The sequence below is a fragment of the Candoia aspera genome, chromosome 7 (assembly GCF_035149785.1).
Source record: "Candoia aspera isolate rCanAsp1 chromosome 7, rCanAsp1.hap2, whole genome shotgun sequence".
In the NCBI taxonomy this organism is placed as follows: Eukaryota; Metazoa; Chordata; class Lepidosauria; order Squamata; family Boidae; genus Candoia; species Candoia aspera.
Genome location: NC_086159.1, coordinates 13748733 through 13766540, shown reverse-complemented (window position 1 = coordinate 13766540; position 17808 = coordinate 13748733). Strand labels below are relative to the sequence as shown.

General features: G+C 40.3%; 1 protein-coding gene across 3 annotated transcripts in view; it reads right to left on the bottom strand.

Moving 5' to 3' along the window:
- EPS8 (EGFR pathway substrate 8, signaling adaptor) overlaps positions 1-17808 on the bottom strand; it is a 122640-nt gene that overhangs the window by 10935 nt on the left and 93897 nt on the right. The window contains exons 14-17 of one of the 3 annotated variants that reach the window (XM_063308900.1): positions 15910-16093; positions 10230-10363; positions 4713-4821; positions 4038-4175 (exon numbers count right to left, since the gene is read on the bottom strand). In XM_063308900.1, the coding sequence (XP_063164970.1) occupies positions 4038-4175; positions 4713-4821; positions 10230-10363; positions 15910-16093 (565 nt within the window). Of the gene's footprint in view, positions 1-4037; positions 4176-4712; positions 4822-10229; positions 10364-15909; positions 16094-17808 lie in introns of those variants that run through there. The other 2 variants (XM_063308901.1, XR_010068331.1) reach the window with 2 other exon arrangements.

Sequence of the window (17808 nt, the reverse complement as noted above, 5' to 3'; positions counted from 1 at the left end):
CACAACCAATTTTTCACCAGAAGGCTTATTTTGCTTTAGAAGGCGTATTGTCACCCACAGAAAACCATCAGATGTGCTCTCAACAAACTATGGATCCTCCCCATGCCCAGGATCCTTTATTATAACCCATCAATAGGCTCCAGCTACCTCTCGACCCCATAAACTGGGTCTAACAATAGTAACTATGTTCTCAGACATAGGTCAGAGCATTATTCTTTAAAGACCTAAATATCCTTGACCCAAAAAGTCCAAGATGCAAACTAAAGCAGACAGGATCCTTCAGAACATGAGCCCAGACACCTGTTTATTAGGTCTATGTCCCTCCTAGTTGCTCAGGCTGCCCAGAAGGTGACATATTCTTGGTTCCATGCAATGGCTTCAACTTCTTTGGGAGAGGAGTTGGTTCCTCCTGCCCAAAAGGTGCACATCTTCTTCAGGAAGCCACAATTGGACCTAACAATTCTGGACAACTTTTATCCAGATTCCCAACTTTTCATTTTAAGGGAAAGTTATATGGTACCTCACCTGCCCTCCAATGAGGGAGAAGCAAGTACATCTAGAACATGGCATTTCACCCACCTGTTCACTTCCCATCTTTGGTAAGCCTCTGACTGATGCCTGGCACTGGGATACAGCTACCAGCTCCACAAGACTTCCAACACAGGGCTGCTGCCATGCCAATCACCTATTCTGCACATTTTCTGCCATTGGAAAAACCTGCCCTGATTAGCTTTCTGTTTTCACTTCAGTGGCACAGTAATCTCAACATGGAGTCACCCCACCACTCTCATCATTGTCCCTGATATAATGCATATGATAAAGGAAGAGGAAGGAAGGCAGAAAGGAAAAAATAGAAGATGAGAACAGAGTTCCTTACCCTTTCCTTTCTCAGTTAAATCAAGCTAAGCTCTTAGAAACTTGTGCCAGACCCAATGTCTCTATTCACTAGACATGGGCAGTGTAGGTAGAAGGCCAGCCTTTTTGCAAGGAGAGGCCACCCAAATTGGACCTGACCTGCTAGTTCCAGAAGGAGGTGCCATCCCATGATGGATGGTCCTCTAGAACATGCAAGGAAATAAATGACAACACTGAAAGAGTATGTCTCTCATAGCTGTTTCTCAGCCTTCCCAAGTGACTATTGATTAAGAAGTAAATGAGAATAGGGTAAATCCAATTGCACATCACTTCCTGTATGATAAGTCATTCGTGATAAATCTGTCACAGCATTTTAAGCCAGGCTGACAGTTACAAGCACTGGGGCCTTTTTTGTGGTGGCCCCCTCCTGGCTGCAGAAGTCTCGGTCCACTGAAGACAGTCAGACCTATTAAGTTTTCTTCTATTGACAGAGGCGTGTTGACTGCAGGAACCCTCAACAAGCTAGCTGAAGACTGTGTTTATTTTCTGCTACTACTGATGACTGTCAGCTAAGCCATTTAATTTTCTTCTCTCATTTGTTGTCCTTGTGATTTTTAAACTATTACTGCGATCTTTTAAATCATCAGTTTTCCTAAGCACTGACTTGGTGATTCCTGACGAGTGGAAAGCCTAGCATACAAAATGAATAAAAAATGGTTACATCTTCCCATTTCACAGCCATTAAAATAAAGAAAAAAATACAGTGCACTCTTTATAGAAAAACGAGACTTACTTTCTTGGTTTACCATTACTGACTTTTTAGAGATCAGGGGAACTGTTCTCTTGAAACCAAATATTTCTAAGGTTTCCAGCATTTTCAGTGGTCGTTTCATGCTGTTCAGTGATTTGAATCAGTCAAAACCATGATCACTGTCTTTGAGTAATGAATATTAGACAATGAATACTTCCATTCTCTGATGAAAAATTTCAACTTTTTGGCTCTGCATTAAGTAGCCCCAAAACACAATTGCAAAAACCCTGGAGTTTCAAGGAAAGATCAGACATGTTAACAGATGGAGAATGAGATTATGGTTTTTGTTGGAAAAGGGAATGTTTGTTTTTTCCAGCTCACCCAACAAGTATGGCGAACTTAAATCTCGTGAACAGTATAAGCAACTTTTAGGCTTCTAGAAATATAAATGTTACCAAAGGTTTTATTACCAAAATGTAACAAAACACAACTCTGGATGGTTTACAACAGCAATAAAACACAATAAAAACAATAAAAACCAAAATGAAAAAAACCCATAGTGCCTCAACCATCTTCCTCCTGTGCACTGGGTTTTTTTAAAAATTTTGGTTTTTATTGTTTTTATTGTGTTTTATTGCTGTTGTAAACCATCATCATTTTATTGCTGTTATAAGATGTATTTTAAAGGGCTAAATCAAGGTCTGATCCAAATCAGCTCAGATATTCCAGTAGAACTGGTTTGATTTTCCTAACTGATCTGAATGTTTAACCTGAAATGGACTGATCTTTCAACTGACTCAAAAGTTGGAATTGAACTGATTCATACAACCCCAGTTTCTTTTCTCATACAGGTGGTCCTCACTTAACGACCACAATTGGGACCGGAATTTCGGTTGCTAAGCAAAGTGGTCATTAAGCGAATCCAACCCTGATTTTACTTTTGCGGCAGTTGTTAAGTGAATCACCACAGGCATTAAGTGAACCTTGGGGTCATTAAGCGAATAATGTGGTTCCCCATTGATTTTGCTTGCCAGAAGCTGCCTGAAAGGTCGAAAATGGTGATCACGTGATCACATGATGCTGCAACGGTCATAAATGTGAACTGGTTGCCAAGCACCCAAATCATGATCACATGCCATGGGGACACTGCAATGGTCGTAAGTGTGAGGACCAGTTGTGAGTTGGTTTTTCCAGCACCATCATAAGTCTGAACCATCACTAAACGAATGGTTGTTAAGCAAGGACTACCTGTAGTGATGATTTGCTTGTGTTCAGAGTACTAACAAAATCAAGGCACTTCATTTCAACACACCAAACAATTAAAAAACTGGTCATAATGTGTGTGTTTTGATAATACTCAGGGGCTGCATCCAAAAGTTCAAACACTGCACATACCTTTGTACAGAATTCCAAGCCAACAGAAAAATTAGCAATCCACACACATGCAAAGTGTAGCAGAAACTATTTCACACATCCAAAAGAAACTTGAAGGAATTGAATAAGGATGAAAAGTTTGGACGAAAAGGAAACCCCCCTACCTTAAATAATTCAAATTCCTTCTTTGGCATCAATAACTATCAAGATATGACAAGCATTTAAATAAAAAAGGCATAAACTGAATTAGAGTCCAAAGAATGGTACCAAAACTACAAAGGTCAGCAATAAAAAGGAAGCATCAAAAGAGCAGACTCTGCTTTGTGTTGCTGGAGAAACAGTGCTGGATTTATTAATAATTAAATGAATGTATTTTGTATGTTCTAAGATGTCTTTAATAGAAAAGCTACCCAGGCTCTTAGGGCTCAGCCCCTTGACTTGATTTTTCTGATGTTCCTCTTGCTCATCATTCTGCTGTTGCCTGATTAAACAGAAGGCAATTTAACAAGCTTCTTAGGAAACCTAGAAATACTTTGCAGGGGAACTGAAGCTCTGACTGGATTAAAGCAATGTATCAGTTTCATAAATAAATAAATAAACAAGTTAAATTAATAAAAGGAGCCTCTGAGAAATGGGCGACAGCATTTAATGCAGGCATGGACCTGTGATTCTCCAGATATTATTAGGTGGGACTCCCATCAGCTGAAATCAGCCTTGTTAATGAAAGTTAAGACAGTAGTTGTAATCCAACTTCTGCAGGGCGAAAAGTTCTTCAATCCTCTTTTAGAGCTTCCATGTTGGGCTCTCCCTGTCTCACTTCTGCAAGTGTCCATCTGACTTGACCTCATTTGTATCCCTGTCACACAGAGCTCAAACCCAGACCACCAGACTATCTGGAGTCCCATTTTGTTCCCTTTGCCTGCGTTTCCTAGGCTATTGTCCTGCAGAGCTTCATACCTAGATTCTTTTATGTTTCTCATAGATTCACAGTCTTCTCTGAGGACAACGTCCTGCCAACGTGCTCCTGATATTCTTTGTTTAGAAGAACTGGAGATACCTGTATAGTGTGCATATAAGCTGGTTCTGTACAAACACCTTCTGGACATCTGAGAGGCTCCAAGATGTTATTTGGCACAAATCCAGTTAATCCATTTGCATTCTGGACTTTCCACCATTGCTTTCTGTCATCAAGAATCTGGAAAAAAACAAACATTGTCACAACAAACTGGTCTAACTCCATAGACCCACTTAAATAACAGGTCACCTAAACTAAAAGGGATTCTGATAGAGATGTTTCACTTCCAGAGTGACTCCCCTATTACCTGCATAGAATAAGGATCTCAGGAAGGAGGACATGATTCCAAAGGGGAGGGAAAGGATGCTGTAGGAAGGATCCGTCCCTTCACAGATGTACTGGCTTCCTTTTGCGCAAATAAAACACTTTCAGGGACAGAAAGCTCTCATTAATAGTTAGAAACAGACAGAGACAGATGACTTTGCAGGCTATTGGGTGAAATGCCTTCCTGATATCGAAGTTATGGATTTCACACATTGGCTGAATTCACCCAGTGTGCTGAGTTACAACATGGATTTCTTGGTTGGGGCTCAGCTGATGTAGTCACTATTATTATTCAACATAGTTTACTATTCAACAATTAGAGAAGCTTATTCAAAGTGTGGCAGCAGAGAAATGGGTATATGCATGTGTGTGTGTCTAAAGAAGCACTGTTACCTCTAAAATGTCATCCTTCAGGACAGAAAGCTCACTCTGGTTTCTTCCCACAAAGTCATACTTGGTTTTGGCATATTTCTTGGTTGGCATTTTATGCGCTTCGTAATTTCTACAAAAACAAACAGGCCAAATGTTATCCAGCTCTCCTGCAAGTTAGCACAGCCCAAAAGGGGAAAGAAGCCAACTCTGCCTGTCCTCGACTATAATTAGCTCAGGATTTACTACTATTAAAGCTATTAGAGATCCATCACAATAGAAGAATGCTGCCCTGGGCCAACAGCGCGATTCCCCACTGAGGCAGTTGCAAATATCAATTGGCCTGCTTACACCTTTCACAACATGCTTGATTTTATTTATTCATTCAATTTACATCACACCTACATGACTCTAGGAGGCTATTTTAAATATATAAATCCTGCTCCACAGCATGGGGCACAAGCTGAGCAGGTCTCAACTTGGTGTGGGCATTATATACCTGAACCTGTGGGAAACTGTACTGCCCTTAATTCTGGTATTTAAACAAGCATAAGGAAATTGTGTCTAAAGGATTTATTTACCAATGTATCATATTATCTAGAAACTAAGCATACGCTTCTCACAATGTTGGCTTCAGAGTTTTGAAAACCGTGAGCCTGATCTTCTAATTTGTAAGCCTGATCTTCTAATTTGAGAAGTTAGGTGAAAGGAGCTGGTTATTACTTGGCAGTAATTTGGCATTTATTGGGGAGGTGTGTTCTGCAGGGAGCCAGGTGTCCAAATCTGCAAGATGGTGGCCGTGGTGTCATGAGTGAAGCCCTGCCTCTTTTGTGCATGCATTGTTGCACATACATACAAAAGGGGTAAACCTTTAACTATGATATAGACCTCACCAGTTGGCAGCATCTATACCTATTTGTACGGCCATGTTCACTCAACACAATCAGGTCAGTTAAAGATTTAGCAGTTGGATTCACTCATGGTACTAAATTTGGTTAATCTTGGAGTTTTTAAGTCAAGGTAAACCATGCCTGCTTGGTGAATTTATGATTAATGCAGAAACCAGGTTAAGTGCATTTTCACAAACATAGTTCCTTTTGAGGCCATAGATGTGAAACATCCAGAAAGGGTGGTCACGGCTTTGGCTTCATAGAATTTGGCTCCTTACTCACTCCAGGGGTGAGTAATATGTAGCCCACAAGCCAGATCCAGCTTCTCACCATCACCAGATGTTTCTCTCCAAATATGGCAGCAAAATTTCTGATTTTTAGCAGCACAATCCTTGTTCTTATTATGTTTTATTAAACAAGAAGAGTGGAAATGGAAGGCATCTGGGAGGGAAACTGTATCCATTTCCACCCTGAATCCCCCAAACGGCTGAAATCCTGCCACTGAAATTCAGTCAACTTCTAAAAATGGAAATGGGAAGAGTTTGACATCACCAGGCTTTGAGTAATGCCATCTATATCCCCCCAGGGGATAAAATTGTGATCAGGGGAGAAATTTGTGGCTCCTTACCCAGAGAAAATGTCTTTCATTGTGTGCATGAGCATGTGTGAAATAGTGACAGCTTCTCCTTCCCCAAACCTTAGGGCTAGACAACATGGCAAAGTTGTCAAAACATTCAGTGGAATGTGGCTCTTAATGCCTAGATTATATGGTATCTTTATAAATGATGTCGTACTTTTTTGCAATATAATTTCCCACAGATTCAGTGAAGTCACTACCCATGCACACACGGTGAGATGTTTATTACATACTAACATAGGACAGATTTTCATCAGGGAAAAAACAAACACAATATGCTTTATTCTGAAATCAGGCCAATGACGCTCACTGTTGTCCTCTTTCCAGCCTCTCAGATGAGTTTTTCTCAGCCAAGGATTGAACCGGAGATCTCTTGCATGTTCCACCAAGTTACACCCTTTGATCCAGATCACAAAAATAAGCTGAGGCCAATGTACAGACGTTCCTTTTACCACAACAGATTTATGACATCAGGGAAGGAGCTTAGTTAGAAATTAAAGAACAGCCGGGGGCTTCATAGCTACACGTGGCCCCATAAAACATTAGGTGTGGCCCAGGGAGGCCTTTTAAAGAGTTGTCACCAATTTATATTTTGTAATATGACAGAAAGAAAAAGATGATAAATGCATGGGAGGCAATCCATTAACTATAATTAGTTTCACATTTTTTAGGACCTTGGCTTGAAAAAAAATGTCAGTCTGTCTGTCTGTCGGAGGCATTCTACTTTTATTTCCCCAGTTTAGCATACTCTATTTTGATTCATATTCTTAGCTATAAACGACATCAGACTTGGAAGTTTTAGTGACTGGGAGTATTAAAAAGCAGAAGGATGATAAGCTATGCCCTTGCAACTAGATTACAAGACCACATTGAGGAAAGCTGTTAGATGATTAGAAACAAAATACAACAATATAAGGAATCATATCACAAAGCCAGTTTTTTGTTTCGTGTTTAAATATTTTAAACCTCTGATCTTGAACTCCCATTTTGGGTGCTTGAATAACTACCTAGTATTCGATTAGCTGTGGAGAACTGTCACAACTTATTTAAAAGGAAGAGAAGAAGGACACCACAGAACTGCCACTGACTGACCCTCAATTATCCAAAATGCATAATGGTTCAGCTCCAAAACAATGGCTCATATAAGCCTGGGCAGTTGCATCACTGTTTTTCCAACCTTTTGGCAATTTATATACAGTACTCTGCATTCTTGATCCCAAACCATTTAGATAAATGAGGTTCATATCACTGAGATTTAAAGAGATATGGCTGAGGATAAACAGATGCTGAAAGTAAGGAGCACACTGTGATGAGACAAGGAGAGGCACAATGAGCCCAAGGGCTTGCTTAACCAATTAGAAATCCTGGAACACTTTACATGTTTACTGCTGTGCTCTTAAAAAACCATTATTTTACATGTTGCCCTTGGAACTCATGTGATGTGATCGCTGAACAACTTTGCATTACTCACAATTCATGTTTATTTCCTTTTGCCAAAGGAGAAGCTGACCATGCCAGCTTAGAGGCCATCTAAACCCAAGGTACATGATGCCTTCTGATTATGTTGGGAGTACAATTTCCAACATTTCCAGATGGCAGAGTAGTCTCAATACATCTGGAGGATATAAAATCGCAGAAAGCTACTTGATTATCTGGGTAGACCTCAGTGGAAAAAGAAAAAGATGGCTGCATAAAATAAAAATTCCAATGTAGGTTTGACATGGTTGCTCTGATGCCAACAATGGCCAGCTCATGAAACATTACATTATAACACAGAATGTAACCTATGCTCTAATTTGACAACTCCCAGGGATTCAAGGAATGAAATTTATCTAAGGAGGTGTTTTATTAAACAAAACTTATAAAAAATTACAATGGATAGTAAGGAATTATAATTGGTTTTGGTCCCTTCGAGACAGTCTTGACTCCTGGCAACTGCCTGGAAAAGTTCCTGCAGTTTTCATGGCAAGATTTCAGAAGTGGTTTGCCATTGCCTCCTTCCTAGGGCAGACAGAGTGACTGGCCCAAGGTCATCCAGCTGGCTTTGTGCCTAAGGCGGGACTAGAACTCACAGCCTCCCAGTTTCTAGCCTGATGCCTTAACCACTACACCAAACTTGCTCTTGATGACTTACAATACCTTGGGCTTAAACCTCTTACAGGAATGTCTATTTCCATGTAGTCTGCCACAGACTCACATGTCCCCTCTTACTGGCCTTGTCTTAGAAGTATTTGACATCAGCATTTAACTTTGCTTTCCTTTGTGTGTGTTAGGGATATTATGAAACAAGCTGCCTCTGCAGTTTGTTAGGAAGGGTTTTTTAAAATTTCAGTGTTTTAAAGTTTATTGTTTCTTACTTCTAAGATTTTCTATTTCTCTTGGGAAAAATATTACTGTGGTTTGCTTATTGACTTGACTTGGGCACTGCCCAACTCCAATTGACTCTGGATGGCTCACAGCATAAAAATAAAACAACAAATATAAAATAAAAAAGAGCATATAACAATAATTAGTGGTAGAACCAGTCAACCAGACAAACATGTCATATACCCACAAGGGGGTCCAACCATCCTAGCCCAACATCTGGGAGAAGAGCCAGGTATTTAAGGCCCTCTGGAATGCCTTCAGGGTGGGAGCTATCTGGAACTCAAGGCGAACCTCATTCCAGAGGGCAGACACTGCTATAGAGAAGGCATGCTTCTGGGGTCTCAATAGATGGCATTGCTTAATCAAAGCCATGATTATTATGTTTATCTTTCTAAGTTTCCCAGCACTGTTAAGGCAGTGCATTGCATATCAAACCTCTAAACAAACAAATATAGAAACAAACAGATCACTATAAAACCATCATACTAAGATGGATAGTTAGATCAAAGACAGAAGCCTTCAATTCATTTGATTTACTTCCCTACCTGGATATTGCAGCATTTCATTTTTTTAAAAGTGTAATGTATCCCTGCCCCCAGTTCCCCAGCAGATCCCTGTACTGGTCTACAAGAATGAAAATGCAGTCCTGACCCTAAAGTTCTGGGCTTTTTAACCACTGGGGCACAGATGCTGAAGATGGGAGATGTGATACAGTACAACAGGACCATGTAACCTAGTCATGAAATAGGGGCTCATGCACCGCCAGGCATCCAGAAATTTGTTGGGTCCTGGGTATTATCTGAGCTTGGTTGTTTTCCTGCAGATGTTTCATTATCAAGCTAGGTAACATCACTAGTGTGAGGGAAAGTGAAGTTTGCTGATTGTGTATATATAGTAGCTTGCCCTGCCAATCTTGTTTGAGGTGTGACTTCCTCTTTGATGGTTCCTTGATTATGCTATTGTTCCTTCCCTGATTGTTTATCTGATGCTGCTTCCTGTTTATCCTTGTATCTTTTAAATGGTATGTTGATGGGGTTTATATGTCTGCAGGAAAACAGTCAAGCCCAAGAACCCAACAGTTCAACACTGAGCTACATATATTCTTACTATCAGACCCAGAAATTTGCTTGTCTATTAATAAGGCAGAGAAGAATCTTGCCGCTGTTGGTTCTAAGACCTGGAAAATCTAGGGACCTTGGTCCTGTCTCCATTTGGTTTAGCAGGGTGGAGGCTGATTTTGTATGGAGAGCTGCAGTGAGCCTCTCTCTTCTGTACCTCCTTTGGCAAAAGTGAACAGTAAACCCACAGAGAAAAAGGCCATCTCCATGTTGATATTGGCCATGAACAAGGAAACTGCTTGTTTGTAAGTGGGAAAAAATTCCAGGCTCCAATTCAGAGTTTACAATTCATTTCTGTTATCTAACTTTATTGATAACAGTGTGTTTAAAGAAAACTTGTCAGGAGCACTTAAAGAAAGCAGAGTAAAAAGAAAAAAAAAGAGGTTTTAGTTCCAGCATAGAGAGGGATCTCTACTTCTATGGCCAGTAAAGAGAAACAGATGTATAAAGAGAATGCCACCTCCATCCTAGAAGCCACCAGCTGGGACAGTTCTCCATAACTGTACACATGACATCCATGTAAAGTTACCTATCTACATGTCGGCTAACACTTTGCTTAAAAGCAGCCACAGCTGCCCCCTGGTCCGGCAGAGGCCCTCTTTTGTAAGCTGTGTTACTGAATGCATACCCTTCAGATGGAGGATAATCTGAGATACTGGAATGCTGAAAGAAAGAAAAGCACAAAAAAATTGGTTGTTGATCACATAAAGTCTGCCATAGATCTTTCATTGCAAATCATGAACAGCCATTCTGTACATCTTCAACAGAACCACCATGATTGTCGCAACCTGAAAAGCTGAGTACATAGCCATTTTTCAACATGGAATGGCATGGGAATTTAACAAGGAAAAGCTGTCGTGCAGATGCTCTGACAATATGGAGTGAGAATCCCAGCTCCTTGCACTCCAGGAAATGCAAGCCGGAAATGGGTGAATTATAAATTCATGAAAGCTTACAAACATGTGGGCAATACCACATTAAATCATCTACTCCTGCACATGTGTCCTAGAGAAGGAAAGGTGGCCTATAGATCAAAATAATCTTACATATTTGACATACATCACATAAAATCTGGGGGCCTTTAAAAACAACAACTGTATCTTGTTTCCAAAAGTAGCTAGTTGGACGACCCCATACCCATTCTCACACCATTCACATTGGCATGGGATGGAAATAATATAACATGACTTCTGTAATATTATCCCCACTGGCAAACCCATTTATTTATTTAACATATTACACCACTGACTGCCAAGGTCTTTCTGCAATTTAAAGTAAAATAGTATTTAAAAATAAAAAATTGAAAACAAAATTAAAACCTGGGGCGACTAGAACTAATAGTGACTCAAATGGTCAAAAACTTTGTTTTACACCATATTTTTAAGGCCTTTGTTCAAAAGGAGTCAAGGTCCCAATCTGACATGGCACGCATTCGGAAGAACGAGGGTCATCTTAGAGGAGGGGTCTTGACCTTCAGGGTCAAGAACTGTAAGGGAACCTCTACAAACGGTGTTAAGGGGAAACACACAAAGCCATTTTCTCAGTCTGAACCAAGGTATAAAGGGCTTTGAATGCACTAACAGCAACTAATTAATATACTAATTGGAATGCAGCTATGGTACCTATCCACCATACTTTAACATTCAGCCTGGTTATGGGAAACTAGCCATCTGCTTTAAGGAGCTGTAGAGTGCCCCCATGCCCATGGAAGGGCCTTTTGAAGACTGAACCTGAAGGACTGGGCAGCCCAAACAACAACTGGCACTTTGTATTTCACCCAGAAACAGACTGGCAGCTAGTTCAATGCCAATGTCTCTTTGAGTTCTTCAAGAGGCCAACATTTGGAACTCAACTGAATGAAGGTTTTGGACTGCTCAAAAGTATCTCCATCTACAGCATACAACAGTTGTGAAACTAGAGATTAGCAGAGCATAAAAGGATGTTTAAAAGCTAGTCAAACAGTATGGGCATTTGTATAAAAGAAAGGATAATCTTCAATGAGAGCTGTTAGTTTTAAAGATTAATGCAGGTGTTCCTCAGCCACTGAGCAGAGGAAGTGATACCTGGGCCAGCATGGCAATGTTGCCCAGCAGTATTTCCTGGCTGCGACTACTACAAGCATGGTGACTGACCGTATTCATCAAGATTTACTGCCAGGAGCCAATGTCTTGCCAAGTGTGGATTATGTGTTACTTCCTCCCTGAGGCTGTTATCCACAAAGATGTTCCTTGTGGAATATTTCACAAGGTTAGGCACATGGTACAGTCTTATCCTAAGACTGACCATTGGTCCATCAAATAGCATCAAATAGTTAGACCTGTAGTGATTCTCCAGAAAGTCTGGAAACCCTGAGTTGCGTGGTTCTGAAAGACTACACCCTGAACTTTCATATGGGCCCAGATCTCTCAGAAGTGAAGGCAATGGCTGTGAAAAGGAAATAGGGGCTGCCAATTGGTTTGGTAAGTGGGGTTGGGAGAAACAGAACAAGCAACTCCCTAAAACAATTATCCTTCATTCAGTTTCACGCAGGAACTGAACAAATGGATCCTTCTGTTTGTATCTGATATTTTTCAAATGTTTCATAGAGTCCTGGAGCCTCCAGCCCAAGTAGCTCTGAAGAAAATTTGGAATCTACTACAGTTCAGAAAAATAAATCTTTTAATTCTTTCCCAAAATGACCTATAGTAAGCAAGAAAGGGGGTGGTAGAAGAAGAGAAAAGAGAAAGAGAGAAAAGAGAAAAGAAGAGGAGAAGAAAAAGGAGAATAAAGAGGAGTCCTTTTTGCTTTCTTTTTAAGTAGAGGGGAATAAATTATGAGTGCTGGGGGAGGGTGATGGCACTCTCCCCCTTAAGGACATCTTGTCCATGGTACTTTTCACTCTAGCAGTATTGTTTTGAATCTGGGGTCTTTTTGCATACAAAGCACATATTTTAGCACTGAGCTATGATCTCCTCTAGAAGGGGATACAGATCTCAGTTGCCAAATTATCTGATCTTATCAGATCTACCTGTCACACAGGTTTCCATGTTAAGCTCCATTAACTAATCAGCTAGCCTTGCGAATGGAGGAATGGACACCACCTCAGAGACCGCAAGCCACAAAATGACCCTAAGTCCCTGCAACAGAACTTCTGAAGTCCTGTGTATATCTTGATACGGTAAGGCTCAGACAAGACATCTTCTCAAATGACAGGGAGAAAAGCACAATGGAGCTCAGCAGAGATTAAGCCAGGAATATCAGATGTAACCCGATGGCAATAGTTACAACTACAACATTTGTTAACAACGTTGTTTGGACCAGCAGCATTTTCAGCTTCTGAGACACCCAAGATACTAGAACAACTTGTTAAATCCATCAAAACTAAAAAACCCACTATTAGTTTTTATAGATACTTGTTATCAAGAAATCAATTTGAGATGCAGATGCTAAGAAATGAGCAGGATAAAGAATTAGAGGTTCCTATATTGCCTAAACAATTGGAGAGTGTCTTAACTTCTATAGCAAGAGTGTCAACAGACCTTAAGCTATGACTTATACAACAAAAAATATTTAGAATTTATTGGACTCTGCCACGTTTGTATAGAAAAGGACCGTCTTAAGACAGCATTTTGTTGGAGATGTAATAAGGACAATGGCTCTTTAAAACACACATTTTTATATTTTATATTTATATTTGTATTTAAGAACTACATTTTTTTGTGTATTTTAATCTGTATTTATCTTCAGTTTTATTGTGAACTGCCCAGAGTTGCCTCAAATGAGATGGGTAGTGACAAAATTTGAAATATAAATATATAATAATTTTCAGGAACCAGAATTTCCTAGATATGAAGCCAATGCTTTGTTCTGTGGGTTAGGCAGTGTAACCATGGCAGCAGTATGCATGTTGCTAATTCACCCAAGGATGCTTTTTTTTCCCCCCCTGAAATAAAAAGAGAGGAGAATCCCTTTTCTTGGTAGGAATGGGGCATTTTGGAGATAATACTCCAAGTTAGAACACATTGATATTTTTCTGCCATTCAGACATGGTACCCATGAGACTTCAATCAAAAAATAAAAAAGGATGATAGAAAGCTTTTGTGTTGGTATTTTTCTGCCATTATTGAGTTTCAGTGTCATATGATTAGTGTGTGTGTGTGTGTGTGTGTGTGTGTGTGTTTCTTCCATCCAAGCCCCAGATATGTGGAACTGCAGTCCCCTAATTAACAGATAAATAAGGTCTCTGGATGGGAAGTATGGTGGTTATGCTGAACCACATCTTAGGGGTACAGGTGGAAGAAAGCTGGTTCAAGGGTTGGGAAAGCCCCTGTGTTCATCTGAATTAGGAGGTCCAAAACTGTGGCTGTCCAGGTCTTGTTCCTACCATGACAGCTAGCAGACTTTCATCAACTTGATCTAACTGAAAAAGTTTCTAGTCAAAATACTATGAAACCCAGCAAATTTCTGGAAGTTGTTTCTTTTTGTAGGGAGGGGGGCTCAGGAAAACCTTGCTTCTGCCTTAACAGAAGATTTGAGCTTGTATTAACTAAGATACTGAAAATATATTCTACTGCTTGATGGCACTGTATGAAACTGCATCAAGCCACTTACTATCTTTGCATCTTGCTACTCAGCATTACTTATCATCTGTGGTAGCAAAACCTTAAGGCAAAGCAATTTGGTGGAGCCTACCCTCAGGGACAGAAACACAGAATAGCAGAACTTGCTTCCTGCCCATCAGAATGAATGAATGACCACAGATCATCTTGCTTGCTTGCTGGAGCTGTTCTTAAAATGAATGGAACGCTAAGGATTTCCTCCTCACCAATAGAAACTTTGATAACCTTTTCACTAAAACCAGAATCTACCTAAATGTTGTTGCCTATGAATCATTAGCATCACAGTCATGCAGCTGGAACAAGAATGGTTCTGTTAAAGTTCAGAATAATTTACCTATTTATATAGCAAACATTACTTTTAGGTTATTCCTTCACCCCATTTCAAACCTTGCCATGTTTGGGGCATGGGTGGGGGAAGAGATCTTAAAAACTTCATCGGGAAGAATCTGAATATAACCAAGTGGTTTAGATAAGTAGAATATGGAGTGCATATAGGATGATGGTGAGCACACAGGAGACTATCTGCCAATGAGACAGAAGGAGAAGTTAAATATATATTTTTTTCTTATTTTGAAAAGAAGGTTTCATTCTTTAAACTGAAATGTCACATTAAAATCTTGGTTTTTTAAAGGAAATATTTTGCAGGTGGGATGGAGCTTCATTGGTCCTACCCTGATTGCACTTTGGAATAAAAATGCTTTTTTGACCCACGTAAAAAAGTGAAATTGCCTTCAAGTCCAGTTCGAACCCTGATAACCCATGTGGATGCATCCACAAAGTTTTCTTGGTTTATGTTTGCTTTATTGGGAATATTTTTTCAACTTTCAAATCTAGTTTACAGCCTTGCATTTCCAGCTCACCTCCTCTCCACACCATCTAAGTACCAATCAGGGCTGATCCTGCTTGGCTCTTCAGACCAGCCAAGGTCACTTAATTTGCCTTAACATACAAATAAATAAGTCTGTGATTAAACAAACAAACACACACCTTTTTTCCCCAAAGGGAGAAGAAATAACTGAGGGAGGGTGATGATAACATGCTGTTATGCCTGTCAGATTGAATTTAAATTCCTTTTCTAACCCTGTCAAAAATAACTACTTTGTTCACTCTGAAGGAGGTAGTAATATTTTTTTATTTTAGTCATAACCCAGGCTTCTCAGCTTGGTGCCTCTAGACACATCACACTTGTTAAGTCTCAAATTCTCAATGTGCTCGGAACTGTAGTCCTTCTAGAAGGTGCCAGACTGCAGAAGGCTCCCATAAACCATTACACAATGGTTTCATGGGATTCCCAAGACAGCCTTTTCAGGTGACAGGTGCCATGGTACAATCTCATGTGCTGGAGTGAGATTCTGAACTCAGAGAAGTAGCTTGCTTTTTTAATGACCAAAACTTCGTGATAGTTCAGCATTCTTGCCAGAAATCTTGTGAGATTGCAAACATGAAGCCTTGCAAGGTTTGGTGGCCTTCTAAGACTTTATATAATTTTGGGATTCTCTAGATGCCATCCACGGGTTGTGCAGAAACCACGGTGAGCACTGATGCTAAATTGCCAGTCCTTGACATAAGCCCATTCTGCAGTTGGACTGTAAAGCATATTGCTTTCCATACCTCGGTTGACAATCTTTTCATCTCTTGTTTCCTCTGCTGCTCCGCCACGTTGGCCACAGACTCGGCTAACTGGTTGAGCTCTTGCTCTTTTGGAGCCCCCATGAAGCTCAGCAAAGGAGGCTCCCAGCCATTCCTGAATCGTGGCACATAGGGTGGGATGAACTGCTCTTTGGGCCACTCGGCTCTGCATTCAGGAGGAAGGCAACATCATAATTTAAAAACTTTACACTAGCGGGGGGAAGTGACAATTGGATCGCAAAGCACCAATCCATACATACATTACATTGCACAGAGGACTGTTCTCTTTTCATGGTGACAGCCTTCCGTTATCTGATACTCTCCAAATGTGTTGGATTACAACTCCTGTCACTTCCAGCCATTAATGGTCATGCTGGTTGAGTGTGGAGGGAGCATTAACCCAACAGATCTGGAGAACACCAGGCTGGAGAAAGCAACTCCACTCAGCCTATTGCCTGCAGGGATCCCTGACCAAGAGGGAGGGGAATTTTGGATTCAAGCACTCTTACATAAACAAAGGAATAGACACATATGAATTCCAGCCTGGCCTGTAGCTCCAAATAGTATTTGGAAAGCAAGAAAGAGAACACAAAGGAGATGGGTTCCAACTTCCCTTGTTACAGATATGCCAGGCAACAACTTCCCTCAAGATGCTAACAGCCTTTTCCAACCTAATGTGCTGACATATATGAGACTACAAGTCCCATAATTTCCTAGCCTTATAGTCCAATGTGTTTGGAGAGCACTGGGTTGGGAAGGCTGAATACTGGCATGGAAAAAAATTTCGCAAGGACACCTCTGTGACTTACAATATTACAAAACTCTGTGCCCCTCCGGTGTACTACATCATTGAATGCCTTGGAATGAAACAGAGCTTGAATGCACTGGAGCAAAAATACAGGATGAGTTGAGAATGTATGCTGATGTTTGCCCTCAACGTATGGGAACAGAAAATCTGTACAGCCCAATGAAAAACGTAATACTTCCACATTTCTTGTACTGGTACTTCCCATGAGATGAGATGTCAACAACTTCCAGCTAGACAATTATTTCAGGAATCAGTGAAAAATATTCCACTGAGATCAACCAGCTCTTGCTACTTGGTGTTGCTTCATTACAAAGCCAGATTTTCTTTCCAATATCAGAGGCACTGCACAGAAATCCCATCGCTCCATGATATTAATTACTGCCTCATTCATATATATATACATACATACACACACACTCAACATTAATTTCAAAAATTTATGGGCATGGATGGGAATGTGGGAAGCTATTTTTAAGAGTTGTCACATTTAATGGCAATGGGGGAAATGTGCTCTGGCCTTCAAATTCATTCTGACAAATACCATTTCTTCAATAAAGCTTTCTCCTTATTCAAGATATTATGAAACTTCCCTGAGCCAGCTTAGAAGTGAATACTGGGGGCTGAACACAGCTCTGAAATTCTCCTGAAATCAGACTGAAATGGCAGCAACCCCTGGGAGAATAACATTTCCTATCATCCCCATACAGGAGAATATTGTTGCCAAGTATGTCACAACCCGTGGCAACAAAGGGGAAGGGAAAGGGAGGGGAAATCCTCTGTGCCCTGAAGTTCATTTCTGACCTGTTTATTCTTACCATTTCAAAATCAGTAAATTAGAAGGAACTGAGAGGAATTACTCTGAGGGATAAGGAAAGTCATGGAGATAAGATCTTGTCTGTGACTCCTTAAAGAGTGGACTCCTTAAAATTAACTTTCAATTCAAAGGGGAGTAAGGTCACAAAACACTGAGATCTCTAAATGCTACTAATATTCTCCCCTCAACAACCCATGTGTGTGGGGATCCTTCAGCAAGATCTTCCCCAACATTGTTTCTAATGCTGAAATCTCAATTT